Source organism: Amblyomma mixtum, chromosome 4, assembly GCF_055824585.1.
Source record: "Amblyomma mixtum isolate Tamu chromosome 4, ASM5582458v1, whole genome shotgun sequence".
Classification (NCBI taxonomy): Eukaryota; Metazoa; Arthropoda; class Arachnida; order Ixodida; family Ixodidae; genus Amblyomma; species Amblyomma mixtum.
Window position 1 is genome coordinate 147275564 of NC_143015.1, and position 17643 is coordinate 147293206.

At 49.1% G+C, this 17643-nt stretch overlaps 2 protein-coding genes across 12 annotated transcripts in view; both read right to left on the reverse strand.

Annotated features, from left to right (window-relative positions):
- Window positions 1-17643, reverse strand: part of LOC149348674 (uncharacterized) — a 60421-nt gene that overhangs the window by 29075 nt on the left and 13703 nt on the right. For 7 of the 11 annotated variants that reach the window (XM_089588247.1, XM_089588245.1, XM_089588243.1 and 4 more), the window contains one exon: window positions 10369-10464. The exons of 2 other annotated variants lie outside the window; for them this stretch is intronic. In XM_089588247.1, coding sequence (XP_089444373.1) covers window positions 10369-10464 — 96 coding nt within the window. Of the gene's footprint in view, window positions 1-10368; window positions 10465-17093; window positions 17163-17643 lie in introns of those variants that run through there. 2 more of the 11 variants (XM_089588252.1, XM_089588253.1) reach the window with 2 other exon arrangements.
- LOC149348675 (uncharacterized) lies at window positions 8880-9459 on the reverse strand (the record flags this gene model as incomplete). Its single annotated transcript, XM_089586074.1, has 1 exon — window positions 8880-9459. A coding segment is annotated over exon 1 (540 nt), but the record flags the coding sequence as incomplete, so codon positions are not given.

Sequence of the window (17643 nt, forward strand, 5' to 3'; positions counted from 1 at the left end):
CTTCGCGGTGCGTGCGTTCGTGCGCAGCTTTGGCAGATATAGGCGTGCTGCCTTTTACGATGGGTAGAGCTCGTTTTCTGGACTGGGTCGACCTGATGATGGTCTCGTTCCCATATTTCCTGATGCGCCGCGGCTGCTTCGGCAGCCTTGCAGATCTGTTCTGCTTTCTGGAGGGTGAGCTTGTTATCTCTCAATAACTTCTCGCGTATCTTGTCGTCAGTTATACCAAAAACAATTTGGTCTCTGATCACTGAATCGAGTGACCCGGCAAAGTTACAAAGTCGTGCTTGAGTCTTCAAATCCCTCAAAAAGTGCTCGAATGGCTCGCCGGGTTCCTGCACTCGCCTCCTGAATAAGTAGCGCTCATATACTTCATTGCTCTGGGCTGCGCAATACTCGTCAAACTTTTTGATTACCGTCGCGTAGTCACTGCTGCTTTCATCTTCCAAAAAAGTGAAGGTGTTAAATACCTCAATTGCTTCTTCACCTGCGGTAGTCAGCAGTAGCGCTGTTTTCGTTGGCTCTGGTCGAGGCTTTGCTGTTTCTGTCGCCGTCAGGAAAAGCTGGAACTTCTGCTTGAACAGCTGCCAATTCTTTGCGATGTCCCCTTTCAGGTGAAGTGCGTCCGGTGGCCTTAAGAAATCCATTTCGTGGCTTATTCCTTCGGTCTGCTCGTCGGCGTTAGCCACTTCTGACACCATGTATCGACGTCATGGTACACCGAATGCCAGGGGGGAAAAGAGCGCAGCTTTATTTGAGCAACGCGTATTTATACAAATGGCTTGGACAGCAGCGTATCGGCTGTTGCGTATCAGTTGTACATTTCGAGGCCGCACTGCGCATGCTGTCCCTCACGCATACGATACAAGCCTAACCAAACGCTGGAAGAAACAGAAGCTTAACAGGAAACTAAAAAAGAAGATAGCAGAAATCACCCAGCGAGCGGAAGAATACGCAACACAACTGGCTAGACAGGGATGGCAACAATTCAGCACAACACTGAATGGCACCCTAGGCACGGCCAGAACGTGGCAAATACTAAGGAAGCTCATGGACCCATCGAAGAACAAAGCAGAAAGTAACAAATCGATACAAAGACTGATCCACCAATACGAAGGGACGGAGGAGCAGCTAATCCAAGCAGTAAAAGAGAAATGCTACGGAAAAGAACAGGTGAAAGCCTACCAAGGAGAATACCAAGGGAAAGAAAACCAGGACATGGACAAACCGATAACAAGAGAAGAAGTTATTCAAGCCATAAGGGCAACGACAAAGAACACGGCAGCGGGGGCGGACAAGATCCAGAACTCGTTGATAAGAAATCTCAACGATGAAGCGGTAGAACAGCTCACAAAATACTTAAACAAACTCTGGGAAGAGGGAACGGTTCCGAAAGAGTGGAAACACGCGGAAGTCGTTATGATACCCAAACCAGGCAAAAAACTGCAGATAGAAAATCTCAGACCTATCTCGCTAACATCGTGTCTGGGCAAGCTTTTCGAAAGAATCATCACTAAAAGAATACAAAGACACCTAGAAGACGGAGGATGGTACCCCAACACCATGTTCGGCTTCAGGGAACATCTGTCGACCCAAGACGTGCTGCTTCAGCTCAAAGAAGAAGTACTAGAAACAATGCCAAGCAAAGGGGAAAACGTAGTCATGGCCGTGGACATCAAAGGGGCCTTCGACAACGTATCCCACGCAGCAATCATGGAAGGCATCAACGCCACCAACTGCGGAAAGAGAACACACGACTACGTGAGAAGCTTCCTCACAAACAGAACTGCAACGGTGGGTTTGGGAGACCTACGAAGCGAGGTCTTTCAAACACCATGCAGGGGAACTCCACAGGGCTCAGTGATATCACCAGTGCTCTTCAACATATCAATGATCATCCTAGCCAAAGAGCTCAGCCAGATACAAGGAATCAGACACGCAATGTATGCGGATGACATCACCATATGGACCAGCGAAGGCTCGCTAGGAAGCAAAGAAGAAAGTCTACAAGCGGCAGCCACCTGCATTGAAGGATACATGAAGAAGAGGGGACTAAGGTGTTCCACCGAAAAGTCCGAACTTCTCAGAGTAGGAAGGCACCCTACAGAGGCTAACCTCGAGGTGAAAGTAGAAGGGCAGAACATACCGGAACAAAGAATGATAAGAATACTCGGTATGTGGCGGCAAGGTAGCAGGAAATGCAGCCACACACTCAGCCTGCTACGCAAAGCGGCGGAGCAAGTAGGCCGAATGATAAATAGAGTAGCCAGCAAAAGGCATGGCATGAAGGAAGAAGACACAATCAGACTGGTGAACAGCCTGATAGTCAGTCGAATAACATACTCACTACCATACCACGTAACCATCAAAGCTGAAAGAGAGCAAGCAGAAGCTATCCTTCGCAAAGCGTACAAGATAGCCTTACATCTACCAAGGAACACGTCCAACGAGAAGCTAATGCAACTAGGGCTAAACAACACTTTTGAAGAGCTGAGTGAATGCCAAATAAAGGCACAACTTCAAAGACTCAGCGACACAAGAACCGGACGAGCACTTCTGACTAGGTTGGGTCGGGAGACGGAGAACCATCACAACAACAGGGCAAACATACCAGACGCACTAAGAAGAAACATAAGCGTACAACCCATCCCCCGCAACATGGACCCAAACCTCCATGCCAGCAGGAGGAGAGCCAGAGCAGAATACTATGAAAAAACAATAGGGCACAGGGACAGCACGGTATACACCGACGCTTCCCCGTACTATGGTGAACGAGGAAATAAAATGGTGGCGGTAGTCGTCAACCACCAGGGAGAACACATAACGAGCCTCACGGCCAGGGCATCAAATGTAGCAGAGGCGGAGGAGATAGCGATAGCCCTAGCAATGAGGGAGGAGGATAGAAAGGGGAGACCCTTGAATATTTTAACAGACTCACAAGAAGCGTGTCGAAACTACACAAAAGGAAGGGTAGGCAAAACGACACTCAGGATCCTCAGCGAGGGGGCACCCTCGGGGAGGAGAGAGAAACATAACATAATTTGGATACCAGGCCACGCGGGGGTCTGGGGCAACGAAAGGGCGGACGAACTAGCTCGAGGGCTTACTATCCGAGCTGGGGGGTCACAAGCCCCGGAGGAGCTCTGGACTAGCCTAGGGGCTGGGTACTCTGAAACACTAAGTTTATACAGGGGGCTAAGATACAAATACCCCCCACCACACAAAGAGCTAAGCAAGGAAGAAGCCGCAAAATGGCGGAAGCTACAGACAGGCTCCTTCCCCAACTTATATATACTAAGCAAGATGTTCCCGACACAATACCGCGCCACATGCCCTTGGTGCGAAGCGAGGCCAACACTATACCACATAACATGGGAATGCGACAGAAACATATCGTTCCACAAACACGACACACCAAGTGCGGAGCAATGGGAGAGCCGGCTCACCAGCTGCGAGCTAGAGGCCCAAAGGGCACTCATAGCACACGCAAGCGAGGTGGCCAGACTCAGTGTAGCCCTGGACTAGGGGACCACCCAAGGCTAGGAGGCAACCTCAAGACTTGAAGAGAAGACTTGAAGAAGACCTCCACCGCAGGCTAAATCTTATAAATCAATAAAGTTTCTACTCACTCACTCCACGGCGACGGCGCGAGGTGGAGGCCAACTCTCTCATCCGATGTCACGTGGTGTGACGTCACGGTGTCACGTGGGGGTCCCACGGCGACGGCGTGAGTGGTATCTCTAGCAATATACTTCGCATAAAAATCAAATACGTGCGTTTAACTTCAGGCGAGAGGTAGAACGGGTGGTCTCCCCAATAGCCAACTTCTCTACAAGTGTCGATATCTGTCAGAAATTGCGAATAAAACTAGCTAGTGATGGCGTAACGGAGCAAGACGCTAAGTAATCACAGGAGGAGGCAGAACTCATCTATATACAAGAACACAAATTCCATTTGTTCTCTAGGAATAGCACACAGAGTAAAGTGTCTTCCTTCAACGAAAGGGTGCATTCGGTTTCGGAGCTTCAAAGAATTCAGAACAGCTCCAACATTACAGACATATAATGTGCGGAGGTAATGGGAACATCACAGGGGGAAAAGTAGGACTGGCTGCTCCATGAGGGTAGTAGTAATAGTAGTAAAAGATTTTTATTCGACCAAACTTTATAGGCCGAGCATTTCGACCGCCTGGGCGACCAGAAGCCGCTGTTCTTCTTCCCCTTCAGCGCCAAGCCAGTCGAGCCAGGTGGTGATGGATAGAGTGGGTGGGGGGAAGGAACCCGACTGCTGAGCAGCCGGGCAATAGAAGAGGCAATGGGACAGGTCCGCATAGATACAGGGGCAGTTGGGACAGGAAGGGTCCGATCGATAGCGATAGAGGAAGAGGCGGGACGGGGTGATAACTGCATTCATCTGAATGTGCCGAAGGCGAGACTCCGGCACCGTGAGTGATGGATGAGGGGGAGGGTAAAGGCGTTTGTCGAGGCGGAGCTCAAGGTAGACCTCTTTTATGGTGCGGCGAAGGGTGAGTCTCCCACCGTCCTCCGAGGGCTTGGGCCAGGGGATCAACGGTGCCCGGAAAAGTGTGTCGCGGGCGAGCTGATGGGCCAGCTCATTGCCGTCAATCCCTGAATGCCCAGGGACCCAGCGGAGGAAAACGATGGAAGGCTGCAGTGCGGAGACCGCTCGTTCGACCTCCTGTTGGAGAGAAGGGGTCAGGGTGCGTTTCTGTATGTGGTGTACAGCGGCTTGTGAGTCTGAATAGACTGTGTACTCTTGGAGAGAGGGAAGGAGGGCAAATGACTGGAGGGCATGCGCAATGGCGAGAACCTCGAGGGACAATGCGTCTGGAGGGTGTAGATACGGCCCGCTGGTGTGGGTTTCAGGAGCAGGGAGGTGTGGATGGTACAGGGCGTAGCCGCAGGAACCTCGAGGAGCCACGAAAGAGGCATCCGTGTAAGCTACACCCTGGGTATCAAAGAGAGGGGAATGGTGCTGCGCGGCCGCATGACGACGTCCGGCGTGCAGGACGGGGGACATGTTGGTCGGGAGGGGAAGGTACGAAGATTGGGGGCGGGGGTGGGAATAGGAGAGGTAAACGGGGAGATTGGAATGGGCGAGATACCCGCTTGAGTCAATAACCACTGACCCTGACGGGTAAGGGAAAGCCGGGCAAGCTGCGAGTCACGATGGAGACTGAGAAGAGAACGAAGATGATGGAAGAGGCCTGTGGCAAAGAGCTTAGTGGTAGAGGTAGTGATAGGGAGGTTGAGAGCTGCCTTGTAGAGGCCCACAAGGGCAGTCTCGAGAGCGTTAAGTTGAGTCTGAGTGAAGGAAGCGTAGGGTGCAAAGTACAAGACCTTGTTGAGGGCCAGCGCGTGGGCAACTCGGCACGCGTGAGCCTCGTGGAGACCTGAGCGTCGAGTGACCACGCGCCGCAGGAGGTGAGTTACAGAGTGGCAGGTGGTGACAGCGCGGTGGAGGGCTTGCACATTCTTAGTCGCATGCAAAGGGAAGCCAAGAACTTTGCACTGTGTGACGACAGGAATGGGAGAGCCAGAAAGGTGGAGAGAGACGAAGTGGTTGTGTGAGCGCTGGTAGGAGGAATGGTTGAGAAGGAGAAGCTCGGATTTCTCAGGAGCAGGAGAGAGGCCAGCGGTGGTGAGAAAGGAGTCGATGAGATCTAGGCCACGTTGCAGGGTGTCCTGTACGTGACCGGGAGAGCCAGATGAACACCAGAGTGTGATGTCATCGGCGTAAAATATATGATGCAGGTCGGGAAGTTCAGCTAGCTGGGAGGCGAGAGGGGCCATAGCGAGATTGAAAAGGGTAGGAGAGAGAACAGCACCTTGAGGAGTGCCACGGGTGAGGTGGTGTGGGTTAGACAAGTGGGTATCTACTCGAAAGCGAGCCACACGTTTAGAGAGGAATGAGCGGATATAGGAGTACATGCGGGAGCCACAATCCAAAGAGGCGAGTTGAGAAAGGATGTGATCGTGGCAAACACCGTCAAAGGCCTTGCGAACATGGACGGTCACAAGTGCGTAAATTTGAGTGGGTGTAGGGGACAGGAACGTTTGCTGGAGAATCAGAAACATGTCCTGTGCACAGACGCGGCGTCGGAAGCCAATGAGAGAATGGGGGAAGAACTCCCGTGCCTCAAGAAAATCAGAGAGGCGAGTCAGAGCCATTCGCTCAAGGGTCTTACCAACGCACGACGTCAGGGAGATTGGGCGGAGGTTAGAGAGAGAGGGAGGTTTGCCCGGCTTTGGAATCATAGAAATAAGGGAGGATGTCCAGGAGCTCGGCAAGCAGCCGCTCTGCCAGGCCTCATTGTAGGTTTGGAGGAGGAATTCTTTGGCGCAGTCAGGAAGGTTACGAAGTGTGGTGTATGTAATGGCATCCTCACCGGGAGCCGAGCGTGTAGCATTAGCAGCCAGAGCAGATTCGAGCTTCCGGAGAGTGAAGCATTGGTCCAGATCGGGGTTAGGTCCACCTGAGTACACCGGGTAGGAGGGTGCCAGAGGGGGCGGGAGGTAGAGAGAGGCAAGTTGATCAAAAACTTCGGAGGGAGTCCCCTGAGTGAGGGCTTTAGCTAGAGTGGGAGCAAGGGCAGGCTTAGTGCCAAGGAGGGATTTAAAGAGAGACCATGCGGATCGCGAGTGCAAAGAAGAATCAAGGCCATCACAAAGAGCACTCCAACGAGAGTGCTCGAGGGAGGCGCAGTGGGCGACGGTCTCGGCCCGCAGAGCAGTGATCCGGGAGGAAAGTTGGGCATTGTGTGGTTGGGAGCGAAAGGAGCGTCTTGGGTCTGGGTCTTGGATTGGGTAACGAGAGCGAACGCGACGGCTACTGGACGTGAGCGCTGCAGAGATGCGCGACGTCCAGTCGTCGTAGGATTGAAAGGAGTCGGAGGCGAGATTAGTGCGAAAAGCATGCCAGTCAGTGTGAATAACCGGATGACAGCGAGGGATGTGGGAAAGAGAAGCGGTGATATGGATGAGAAAGTGGTCACTTAGAAGAGTTTCGGCTGTCACCTGCCAGTGAAAGGAAAGTTAACCCCGAGAGAAAGTGAGGTCGGCTGTCGTGGGGCGTTGTGAGGCAGTGCCCGCTCGAGTAGGAGAGCCAGGAGTATTAAGAAGGGTGAGGTGGCGTTCCTGGGACAGACAATGGAGGAGGCGGCCGGGTTTGAGGGTTTGTGGGTAGCCCCAGAATGTGTGAGGGGCATTAAAGTCACCACCAAAGAGGATATGGGAGGTAGAAGGAAGAGAGTGAAGGAATTTACCCAGAGCAGAGAATAAAGAGGAAGTGACAGGGGGGTTATAAAAAGACAAAAGGACGAGTGAGATGCGGGAAGAAGGGTGGTAATAAACCACACCAACTAAATATTTAAGGAGGGTGGAGGGGATGTCAATTTGCTCTACGAGCACGTCACTGCGTACATAAATAGACGCAAGTGGTGTGGCCGTAGTGGCATGGTAGGCGCGGTAGCCGGGGACATTGCGGGCCGTCCGGGTCTCCTGGAGAAGGAGAAAATGAGGCAGAGAGGGGCGGGTGAGTAGATACTGGTGGAGGGGGTCTTACTGTGGCAAAGATTCCGGCAGTTCCACTGCACAATCTCGAGGTCCTCGCCAAACGCCATTATGATAGTGGAGAGGAACGCGATGGTACGCGTTCCTTCTTTTTGGCCGGGGGCAGTGACTCATGCAGGGATTGTAGCGTAGAAGTGAAGGATTCTAATTGTTTGGATTGTGCTTGGAGGGTGGTAAGGATCTGGAGAACCGAAGTTTCCAGCTGAACCAAGCGAGTGTGATGGGCCTGTGTGGTGGTTTCTACAAGGTCAGCCAAAGGGGCGACCTGGGCGCTGGAGGAAGGAGTGGTGAACGTGGCAAGGTGCTCATTTAGCTTGCTAAGCTGGGAGGTAAGAGAGGAGGTGGTTGTCTGGAGGGTTTGAGTCAAGGCATGTATCTGCTGTTGTAGATCGTGGGAAACGCGCTGCTGCTCTCGCTGCTGGCGTTCCAGCATTCCCAGCCGGAGGTCGAAGGAGCGTCGCTCGTCAGTCAAGGATGGAGAGGGTGGTTTAGTGGAAGAGAGGGACGCTGGCACCGAGGATCCTTTAACTATGGCGGCGTAGGAGCCTGGTGGTGACGTGATCGGAGCTGATGGAGATTCATGATTAGAGAACGAGGAGGAGGGGGTGGTGGGTTGAGTGGCCCGGCGCAAAGCTAGGCGTCGGAGGTATGCAGTTTTAGCACACTCGCGTTGTTTAGCAAGGAGAAAGGGGCAAGTGGGGTCGAGGGAGGGGTGGGTGTTCACCTTGCAATGAACGCACCAGGGCTGGGCACACACATGAGCGGAAGGGTCAGCGGGTAGAGGAGCAGCACAGCGACGGCACTTGGCCGGAACGCTGTGCTGGGGGCATTGGTGGGCGCGGTGGCCTAGAGTGAGACAACGGGTGCAGGTGGGAGGCTTAGGATTATGAGGACGGCACCGGAAGGCAACGCGTTTGAAATAAACAAAGTGGGGGATGACGGTACCAGCGAACGTAATGAGCACTGATTGAGTGGATCCCATCATGCGAGCAGCGAGAATATCTGTTTTAAAAGACTCTAGATCATGCATGAGCTCATCAGGAGTGAAGTGGCCACCGACGTTATGGATGACGCCGAGGCATGAGATGGGAGGATGGGGGAATAAGTGTTGATGCTGACAGGCTTACCGTGAAGGTGAAGGTGCGTGATCGAAAGTAGGAGGTGGGCGGTGAGAGGAGAACGAGTTTTTAAAAACACAAGGCTTTGGGCTGGCTTGGCCTGAAGGGTGATGTCTGTACTAGTCTTGGAGGAAAGTTGTGCAGCTGAGGTGACTGCGTCGAGCACGTCGTAGAGAGGCAGCTTGGGATTGAGGGTATCAGGAGGGAGTTGTATTCCAACAGTGATGAGCTCGGAGCGGGGTCGGGTGGCGGAAGCAGGCTTACGGCTGGCACCGATGGTGCTCCAGCCGATTTCCGGGGATGGAGTGTCGTCTACCGTGGACGCCATGAAGTCTATGTCTGCCGACAAATCGTCAGCCTGAGGCGCAATCTGCGACGCTGGTGCCGGGCTGCAGGTCTTGGTGTCAGCGGGTAATGTGGCAGGTGTAGGCGCGGCGGCACCGGCGGCGTCGACGAAAGCAGGCGGCTGCGACGCGTCTATGGGCCCAAAGGTGTTGGCGTCCCTTAGAGCGTGGAGTTGGCTAGCAGTGGACGCTGCGGCGACGACGAACGCTACCGGCTGCGCCGCGGCCGTCGATCCGGAGCTCCCAGCGTCGCTCACAGTGTTGGTTGCAACAGGATTTTGCGCGGTGACGTGGGCGGTTGGAGTAGGCCCCGCGGTGGCGGCATCAGTGGGTCTGGGCTGCAGGGGCTTCGTCAGACGCTGCATTGCAGAGGTGCAGGCGCGGCGCGTTAGGGTTAGCGAGGCGCCGCGCCGTATCAGACTTTTGGAGGCGCTTGGAGGGCCAGCTCGGCAGCGGGCCGTGATGACGATGGTATCCACGTGCTTCGGAAGCCTTCCTGAATCGATGGAGAGGAAATCCAGGGGCGGGCGAAGCACTGGACTATGCCAGGGGCAGGTGAAAACGGAGCACGGTAGGCAGCCAGCTAACCAGGGCGGCGCCACCTAGCGGGCTACCCATGAGGGTATCTGCGAGGTACATACATCAGCAGTTCTTGGAGCTTTAAATCTTGGAATTCTTCTGTCAGGCAAGATATGGATGTAATAGTGCCTTCTGTGAATTTTGCAGCTCCCATTATTCTGCCCCCAAAAATTCAAATTACTTTGAGAAATGCTGCACCACAAAATGAAAAAATTCAGGGGGCAGTTTGGCTCTCTAAAGTGCTGCAAGGCGAAAGCGTTTCCTGGCCACTGTTTGTGTTTATTTACTTTTTTATTTTTCATATTTTGTTTATTTAATTTTTGCTCCTTTTCTTATTTTTATTGTTTTTTATTTTTATTTCCACATCTTATCTTTATTTTGTTTTATTTCTGTTTTTTATTATTTTTAGTTTTTATTTTCCTTTTCTTGATTTTACTCCTTTTATTTTATTTATGAAGCCCATGCATTCACTAGATGCGCCTTTATTCATGCTGGAACCTTGAGCCTTTTAAGCAGTGACGCCGAAAGGCGGACGAATCTGCCGACGCGTCTGTCGACACGGCTGCCGACGCGTCTGCTAACGACAGTATGAGGCATTAAAGGCTTTCGCCTTAATATCTAGTATTCTAAACCGTCAGCCGCGCCTGCATTAGTACACATTTGATTATAGCGAACGCGCTATATTTAATAGCTGTGATGCGTCCTTTGGAGGGAAAGAAGAATGATTATTTTTACCTTTGCACTTCACAATTCCACCTTCGACTTCACAACTTTTCCCATCTTTTTTGCACAACTGAATCATATTATCATCACAACTGGAAGACTCGGGACCTGTTCCAGAAAAAGGCGTCTTTAGATACACCTTGGGTGAATATATAGAAACCATAAAATATGCAAAAGAACACATAATATACACATGGGCTAAGTGAGAGAAGGTAGGCTACAGTCCTGCAGGTTTCCGAAGCAACGAACAGACAAAGCAACAAAGTGTAGTTAAATACCACATTGATATTTCTACAGTGAAGTATTCCAAAGAGCAGTGCAGTAAACACCTGAATGCATGACTCCGGACGGAAACTTCACTGATTTATCGTAATCGGAAGTTTGGCAAGTTTGTAATTTCACAGCAAAATCAAAGCAAATAGCGCAAACATAATCAGGATTGATATACGTCAATCATGCTTCGATCCCGTCTAAAAACTCTTGCGAGATGACAGGAAGTTATCGGTTTTCTTCGAAGTGAGGAGTGACCAGTATCAGAAAACTTTCAGGAACTTAATTTGCAACAAATCCGAACAGTTGTTACCATCCCTACAGGCTCGTATTCCAATGAGAATCAATCAATCAATCAATCAATCAATCAATCATTTTATTTCCTTAGAAAAGCAGGAGTACGGGACTAAAAGCTCGATCTCTGAATGAATGCTATACTCTGTCTCTCTCTCACCTTAAGGTGAAAAAGTAAAGGAAATACGGAATTTTAATTGTGAACTTCAGAAAGAAGCCTACATTCTCAAACACAAAAAAAAACATCTTCGAACCAGCCTTTTTTCAGCGATTACAAAACTATCGAGAAAGTTTAGTATTCCTCTAAAATTTATAAAAACAAGGGAAGGGGATGAGGGGCTCGTTATAAATATGACAGAAGCCAACAGCCACAGAAACCAAGGGGCACAGGGGATTTTTTTTTCAGTTATTTATTTTGTGTTGTTGATCAATTTAGAATATTACTGAATATGTTATCGTTTAAAGATAACTGATTAGAAAAGCAGAAGAAAAACAACCACCTGCCGCCGGTGGGATCCGAACCCACGACCTCCGAATTACGCGTCCGGTGCTCTACCTCTGAGCTACGGCGACGGCTGTCAATTCTTCTGCTTTCGGGGGTATTTATGTTTAAAAGTAACCTAACCTTGAGAGTGTTCATCAGCGCCACCCACGTTCATAAGCGGCGGACGTAGAACGTCCTGAGTTACCGCAGGTGTGACGTAGAACGTCATCGAACGGAGAGGGTGGAAGCTGCGTGAGAACCCTCTTATGCTTCCTAAGGCGTCAAGGCTGCCAGAATCGAGGCCCTCGCTAAGCAATTAAGCAAACAAGGGAAGGGGATGAGGGGCTCGTTATAAATATGACAGAAGCCAACAGCCACAGACACCAAGGGGCACAGGGGATTTTTTTTTCAGTTATTTATTTTGTGTTGTTGATCAATTTAGAATATTACTGAATATGTTATCGTTTAAAGATAACTGATTAGAAAAGCAGAAGAAAAACAACCACCTGCCGCCGGTGGGATCCGAACCCACGACCTCCGAATTACGCGTCCGGTGCTCTACCTCTGAGCTACGGCGACGGCTGTCAATTCTTCTGCTTTCGGGGGTATTTATGTTTACAAGTAACCTAACCTTGAGAGTGTTCATCAGCGCCACCCACGTTCATAAGCGGCGGACGTAGAACGTCCTGAGTTACCGCAGGTGTGACGTAGAACGTCATCGAACGGAGAGGGTGGAAGCTGCGTGAGAACCCTCTTATGCTTCCTAAGGCGTCAAGGCTGCCAGAATCGAGGCCCTCGCTAAGCAATTAAGCAAACAAGGGAAGGGGATGAGGGGCTCGTTATAAATATGACAGAAGCCAACAGCCACAGAAACCAAGGGGCACAGGGGATTTTTTTTTTTCAGTTATTTATTTTGTGTTGTTGATCAATTTAGAATATTACTGAACATGTTATCGTTTAAAGATAACTGATTAGAAAAGCAGAAGAAAAACAACCACCTGCCGCCGGTGGGATCCGAACCCACGACCTCCGAATTACGCGTCCGGTGCTCTACCTCTGAGCTACGGCGACGGCTGTCAATTCTTCTGCTTTCGGGGGTATTTATGTTTACAAGTAACCTAACCTTGAGAGTGTTCATCAGCGCCACCCACGTTCATAAGCGGCGGACGTAGAACGTCCTGAGTTACCGCAGGTGTGACGTAGAACGTCATCGAACGGAGAGGGTGGAAGCTGCGTGAGAACCCTCTTATGCTTCCTAAGGCGTCAAGGCTGCCAGAATCGAGGCCCTCGCTAAGCAATTAAGCAAACAAGGGAAGGGGATGAGGGGCTCGTTATAAATATGACAGAAGCCAACAGCCACAGAAACCAAGGGGCACAGGGGATTTTTTTTTTCAGTTATTTATTTTGTGTTGTTGATCAATTTAGAATATTACTGAATATGTTATCGTTTAAAGATAACTGATTAGAAAAGCAGAAGAAAAACAACCACCTGCCGCCGGTGGGATCCGAACCCACGACCTCCGAATTACGCGTCCGGTGCTCTACCTCTGAGCTACGGCGACGGCTGTCAATTCTTCTGCTTTCGGGGGTATTTATGTTTACAAGTAACCTAACCTTGAGAGTGTTCATCAGCGCCACCCACGTTCATAAGCGGCGGACGTAGAACGTCCTGAGTTACCGCAGGTGTGACGTAGAACGTCATCGAACGGAGAGGGTGGAAGCTGCGTGAGAACCCTCTTATGCTTCCTAAGGCGTCAAGGCTGCCAGAATCGAGGCCCTCGCTAAGCAATTAAGCAAACAAGGGAAGGGGATGAGGGGCTCGTTATAAATATGACAGAAGCCAACAGCCACAGAAACCAAGGGGCACAGGGGATTTTTTTTTTTCAGTTATTTATTTTGTGTTGTTGATCAATTTAGAATATTACTGAATATGTTATCGTTTAAAGATAACTGATTAGAAAAGCAGAAGAAAAACAACCACCTGCCGCCGGTGGGGTCCGAACCCACGACCTCCGAATTACGCGTCCGGTGCTCTACCTCTGAGCTACGGCGACGGCTGTCAATTCTTCTGCTTTCGGGGGTATTTATGTTTACAAGTAACCTAACCTTGAGAGTGTTCATCAGCGCCACCCACGTTCATAAGCGGCGGACGTAGAACGTCCTGAGTTACCGCAGGTGTGACGTAGAACGTCATCGAACGGAGAGGGTGGAAGCTGCGTGAGAACCCTCTTATGCTTCCTAAGGCGTCAAGGCTGCCAGAATCGAGGCCCTCGCTAAGCAATTAAGCAAACAAGGGAAGGGGATGAGGGGCTCGTTATAAATATGACAGAAGCCAACAGCCACAGAAACCAAGGGGCACAGGGGATTTTTTTTTTCAGTTATTTATTTTGTGTTGTTGATCAATTTAGAATATTACTGAATTCTGGCAGCCTTGACGCCTTAGGAAGCATAAGAGGGTTCTCACGCAGCTTCCACCCTCTCCGTTCGATGACGTTCTACGTCACACCTGCGGTAACTCAGGACGTCCTACGTCCGCCGCTTATGAACGTGGGTGGCGCTGATGAACACTCTCAAGGTTAGGTTACTTGTAAACATAAATACCCCCGAAAGCAGAAGAATTGACAGCCGTCGCCGTAGCTCAGAGGTAGAGCACCGGACGCGTAATTCGGAGGTCGTGGGTTCGGATCCCACCGGCGGCAGGTGGTTGTTTTTCTTCTGCTTTTCTAATCAGTTATCTTTAAACGATAACATATTCAGTAATATTCTAAATTGATCAACAACACAAAATAAATAACTGAAAAAAAAAATCCCCTGTGCCCCTTGGTTTCTGTGGCTGTTGGCTTCTGTCATATTTATAACGAGCCCCTCATCCCCTTCCCTTGTTTGCTTAATTGCTTAGCGAGGGCCTCGATTCTGGCAGCCTTGACGCCTTAGGAAGCATAAGAGGGTTCTCACGCAGCTTCCACCCTCTCCGTTCGATGACGTTCTACGTCACACCTGCGGTAACTCAGGACGTTCTACGTCCGCCGCTTATGAACGTGGGTGGCGCTGATGAACACTCTCAAGGTTAGGTTACTTGTAAACATAAATACCCCCGAAAGCAGAAGAATTGACAGCCGTCGCCGTAGCTCAGAGGTAGAGCACCGGACGCGTAATTCGGAGGTCGTGGGTTCGGATCCCACCGGCGGCAGGTGGTTGTTTTTCTTCTGCTTTTCTAATCAGTTATCTTTAAACGATAACATATTCAGTAATATTCTAAATTGATCAACAACACAAAATAAATAACTGAAAAAAAAATCCCCTGTGCCCCTTGGTTTCTGTGGCTGTTGGCTTCTGTCATATCTAAAATTTATAGGTACGGCTCCTACACTTCCTAACAAAAATAGGCTGCAGCCGTCTACCAAAAATGCAAGTCATCAGATAAAACCCACAAGTATTGTATTCGTTTTCTTGTGTGGTCAAGTTGACATAGGTCATTTTAAGTAGGACATTTTCTTTATTACGTGGATTTTTTTGTTGCCTCACCTAACAAAAGCTGACGAAATGCTTTTAGCTTGTCACCCCGCCCCCTTACCTGTTAAAAAAAATGCAACAACTATGATGTCTACGCTAAATATGTGTATCATCTTCACCGACAGTTGACGGGCGCAACTTAAGGACAAAGACGCCTCATATATTTCTCCAATCAACCCTGTCATGTGCTAAATGGAGTCACCTCCATAATTTCATCTGCCCGCCCGGCATTCTGCTACTCTCTGGTGAGCTTGACTTCTCTTGGAACCCAGTCCGTAACCTTCAGAGACCCAGGCATTACATGCTGATGATGATGACCTCAGTCTTGGTCCTGCCGGTGCCCATTTCTTATTCTTCATTTCGACTAAGATGCATTTCGCGTTAGTTTCCTGATTCACTCTTCTCTCCTCCTGTCTATAAACGTTAGACACATAATTTTCCTGACCATAAATCGCTGCGTTGATCTCGACTGAAGTTCTAGCACTGTAGTTGTTTATTATCTTATTTAGTTCCTAATATTGAGACCTAGCTGAACACCCTTTTGCTACCATTAGTGGTGGGCCTCTTTTACAAATTACCGCTTTGAATAAAATGCGGAAACTTGCATGTTTGCCTCTGCAATCTCCGATTTAATTTTTAATTTCACAACCCGTTCTTTTTGCTCTCCGCGTCTCTGCCACGCTTGCATGACAGGAGGCAACCTCCTAGCCTGAAGAAAGATGCGATCATCGAACATAGAATGGCGTGCGAAGGCAAATGAGACCTAAATATCTAAACTCGTTTTGAATATGTTAGCGAAGACATTAGCTTACTAAGCTCGCGGCTTAATCGTGAGTGCTATTGAATATTACTAGATAACATTTCGACAATTGGTTTTCAGAGAAAAGTTATTGCTCCTTCAGTTTACGAAATACTCAAACTATAGAGCTTGTAACTTTAGTCACCCCGCGATTGTTTGGCCACATGTCAGATTTTTGCCGCTTAGGGCTCAAGCATAAATTCCTACGCAAAGCTTTTTTTTCCGTAAAAAACAATGTGAACAAATTTCTTTCGTTTTAGCACGTTATTTAACAGAGCTTCCACGCCAATAGTGCGCCGAGGTAGAATAAGGCATTTTTTTGTGACATTTTGGAACTTTCGATTCAGTTTATAGCCTCGCAACATTTATTCGTTGTAAAAGACACTTCAACTCACTATGTTAAATTATTGCGTGCACGTTAGAAATGAAGAAAGAATGCTGCATGTGCAGGAATTGTTCATTCTGAAACATCAGTTGATCAGTGACCCGGTGCACTAATGTAGCCGAAATGGAAACGAACAGGAGTCTTCTACCATTGAACGGGAGCCAAAGTCTGAGCGGCGGCAGATCGCAGCAGTTAATGAGGTCGGACGCGAACGCGGCAGCCTTCGTAACAAAGTGAGCACCGGAGTCAGCTTTTCACTGAATTATTGGTATCAGGCTTCAACCTTAACCGTCAAATGTTTATTGATTGTCCTTTGCATGTTTTATTCATTACTCTATAACGTCTGGCATTCGTTATACACGGGAAAACATAAGTGCTTTAGAGTGTAATTTGACGCCGGGTTGAATAAAGCCGTAATTTACAGTTCCTTCAGACTGGGTTATGCGGTGGGGGAAAATAATTTTTATGCGTACCATATTGCAATCACTCAGTTCAGCCCTTGGGCGCGGCCGGGCAGCCACCAAACCACGTGACGTGACGTCACTACAGCCGGAGGAAGAGCTGGGCCCCAACTCGCGCGGTCGCGCGCGGCCGCAGCCACCATCTGACTCCCGCTCCTCCCGCTAGAGGCGCTGCGCCGGCGCGTGACGTCACGGAGGAAAAGCTGCTGAGAAAATCGGCTGCCGCCAAGCAATACCTCGCGCAAAAAGAGCGCGCAATATGCAACGCATTCTTGGCTTAACCAAGCTAAGCCTGGGCATCTTTTTTTTTTAATTCCTACCTATAGCCATTTTTTATTTCCCCCTTATAGTAATTGGGTGATAATTTAAAAACATTTTTATATGAACATAAGTCACATTGTCATTTACCTTTTCTACTGATTCCCTCTTATGTAACACCGCCCCGCCCCACCCCCAACCTCCGAGGGATGTTTAAGGGAATAAAATCAAATGAAATACCTTTGCACATTGCCACTTCATTCTCAATGTGGCATTCTTTACCTTCTTTTTTGCACACCTCAATTTTCTCTTCGTCACAGATAGACTCCTCTCGCTTTCCCCCTAAAAAAAAGGAGCAATGTTTGCTGGCTAATTATATAACATTACTGTCCTTGGTAATAGACAAAAATTTTGCACTAACAGTGCTTGTTTCCAATTTCGAAATATTTCTTTTCTTTTCTGCGCGTAGCAGCTATATTCTCAGTCTCAATTCTAAATATAGGCAGCATTCGCATTTATGGAGTTCCTCACAACTGTACGTTTTATTTCAATTCACAAGCAGCACTTCCAAACGGATCTCCTTTCCAGTCGCAACATATCCGGAAAAAGGCATTTTTGAGTGGGAAAGGTTTTATGAATGGAATTTTTTCATATAAATTAAGATTTCACTATAACAGTCAATATTACCCAATGTACATCTTCAATTTTTTTCGATTAACGCTTTTGCTATCGTTATAAGCATGCCCCATTGTTTTTCTAAGGGAGCCCAAAATTTTCGATGTGCTGGATCTAAAGAAATTAAAAGGAAGATTTTCCTACATAT